At 40.9% G+C, this 1,856-nt stretch overlaps 1 protein-coding gene across 1 annotated transcript; it reads left to right on the forward strand.

Annotated features, from left to right (window-relative positions):
• Positions 1-336: 336 nt before the first annotated feature.
• Positions 337-1,650, forward strand: LOC133328545 (uncharacterized). Its single transcript, XM_061537106.1, has 2 exons — positions 337-384; positions 446-1,650. Exons 1-2 carry the CDS (start codon positions 337-339, stop codon positions 1,646-1,648), a joined length of 1,251 nt encoding a protein of 416 aa, XP_061393090.1. The 3' UTR covers positions 1,649-1,650.
• The last annotated feature ends 206 nt before the right edge of the window (positions 1,651-1,856 follow it).

Here is a 1,856-nt window from a genome sequence, read left to right on the forward strand (position 1 = left end):
CCTAAAAATATTTTTTAATAAATCCACGCCTCTTTAGGGGCACCTAAAAATATTTTTTAATAAATCCACGCCTCTTTGGGTATTCTATTTTTTTTAATTTTCCCTAAATTCCACGCCTCTGTTGCATTCCCACTGAGAATATAGGCCAAATATGGGATTTGTTTTGATTGTTTCTTTGTTTTGTTATTCTCTCTCATGTGATAACACGGCTTGACCTTTCCGCCGTCAATGGACGGGGGCTATTCCGTTGTTAATCTTTTCGAAATAGAATTTAGTGTAAATTCAGACATTTACAATAACGGATTATTAGAGTAAAAAAATAATTTTGAAACGGAAATGAAAATATTTATTATTTTCCTAGCCCTATTGGCCGGAAATATTCAGGTGAGAGGTGGAAATAATGTTTTCATTTAATTTCTTCTAATTTTTGGGTCTACCTTTTTAGTTCTCCCATGGCCTGGAATCCTCGTTGCTTTCAAGAAATTTCCAAAAAGATTTCCTACAGGAGCTGAGTCGTGTTATGAAACGTTCTGCCATGCAGGCCATGAATAAGTATCTGAGAGAACTCAAATCTTCGGGTCAAAAAATGGAAGATCCCACTTTTGATCAGGCTTTGTCAGCGGCATTGAATTCAAAGAAGTTGGGAAGCAAGGTGGTCTTCCTTAAGCAATGGTTCGATTTGTCCGAACATCGTGATGCGAATCGGGAAAATATGTATGGCCTTAGGAATGTTCTGTTCCTCGAGAAGTTGAAGGATCGATTCTATGACCTGCAGGAGGAGAGCTTCGAGGAAATGCACAATCTGCGATACTACTACATATGTAAGCAGTATAATGTAAATGGCAATGTGACCCAGGAGAAGGAGGTTCCGCATCATAATCTCTATGCCAAAAATGTGCAATTGGCCCCTATGATGGAGGAATCGGTGGCCAATGCCTTGGAGAAATTGGGCATTAAGGATAATCACACCATCTCCATTAATGTAAAAGAGTTCGGGGAACAGCTCTATCACAAGGTGAATCACACTGGTGCGGAATTAATAGATGACTACTTGGTGGTCATTGGCAAACTTTTGCAGGAGGTCTTGGAAAATAAGGAGGAAACTTCGGCCAGCCACAATGAGGCCTTGGAAAAAATCTTGGCCGAAATTGGCCATCTGCTCAACACCACTGATTTCTATAGTAAACGTCAAAGGCTCTACGATTACCTGCAGAATCACATGTCCCTCGATGTCGAGGAATTTCAAAATACCGAAAATTCCCAACAGGATTTGGTGGCCATATTTGAAAAATTAAAACAAAAAGGTTTAGATCTCATTGTCGCCTTTCTCTTTAGTAATTTTGAATTTATCGACTATACCCATGGCGAGTGGGAGGCCATGCTGCCAGAGGCACCCATACTCCTAGTGAATGCCACCGATGGCTCGCGCCAACTCATGGAGATACAGCAGCTGTATATGGATTTTAAAAAGGATTTTGAAAATTCATCAAAGTACGATGCATATTTGGAAGCTGTACGCTTGCTGCATGAACGAACCCAACGGGAAAATGCTGATACGACGCATATTTATGAGATGCTGTACAGTGCCGCACAGAATGTGGGCAGTACCCGGGTGCTGCTGATGGATGAGAAATGTAAAGAAGTTTAATTCCGTGTACGAGGGTGGAGGATGCTGCGTCATTGTGTTTACAGTTATGTGAACACATTACAATGATTTGGTAATGTAATATTGGGCAGGATAGATGGCGGGATAGCAGCAATGGATGGGTTGGTTGGATGGCTAGCTGGTTGCCTAGTTCGATGGAGAGCTGCGGCTATCGTTGGGTATTGTAATTTGGTTAAACCATTTAATTTAA

The sequence above is a fragment of the Musca vetustissima genome, unplaced genomic scaffold (assembly GCF_032173495.1).
Source record: "Musca vetustissima isolate MV318-11 ecotype Yass unplaced genomic scaffold, APGP_CSIRO_Mvet_v1 utg22068, whole genome shotgun sequence".
NCBI classification, from domain to species: Eukaryota; Metazoa; Arthropoda; class Insecta; order Diptera; family Muscidae; genus Musca; species Musca vetustissima.

What these genes read in the sequence shown, in the direction of transcription:
- LOC133328545 (XM_061537106.1), top strand. Translation starts at nt 337, where the DNA reads ATGAAAATATTTATTATTTTCCTAGCCCTATTGGCCGGAAATATTCAG. An exon ending in TATTGGCCGGAAATATTCAG is followed by an intron (nt 385 to 445) that starts GTGAGAGGTGGA and finishes CTACCTTTTTAG; the next exon opens with TTCTCCCATGGCCTGGAATC.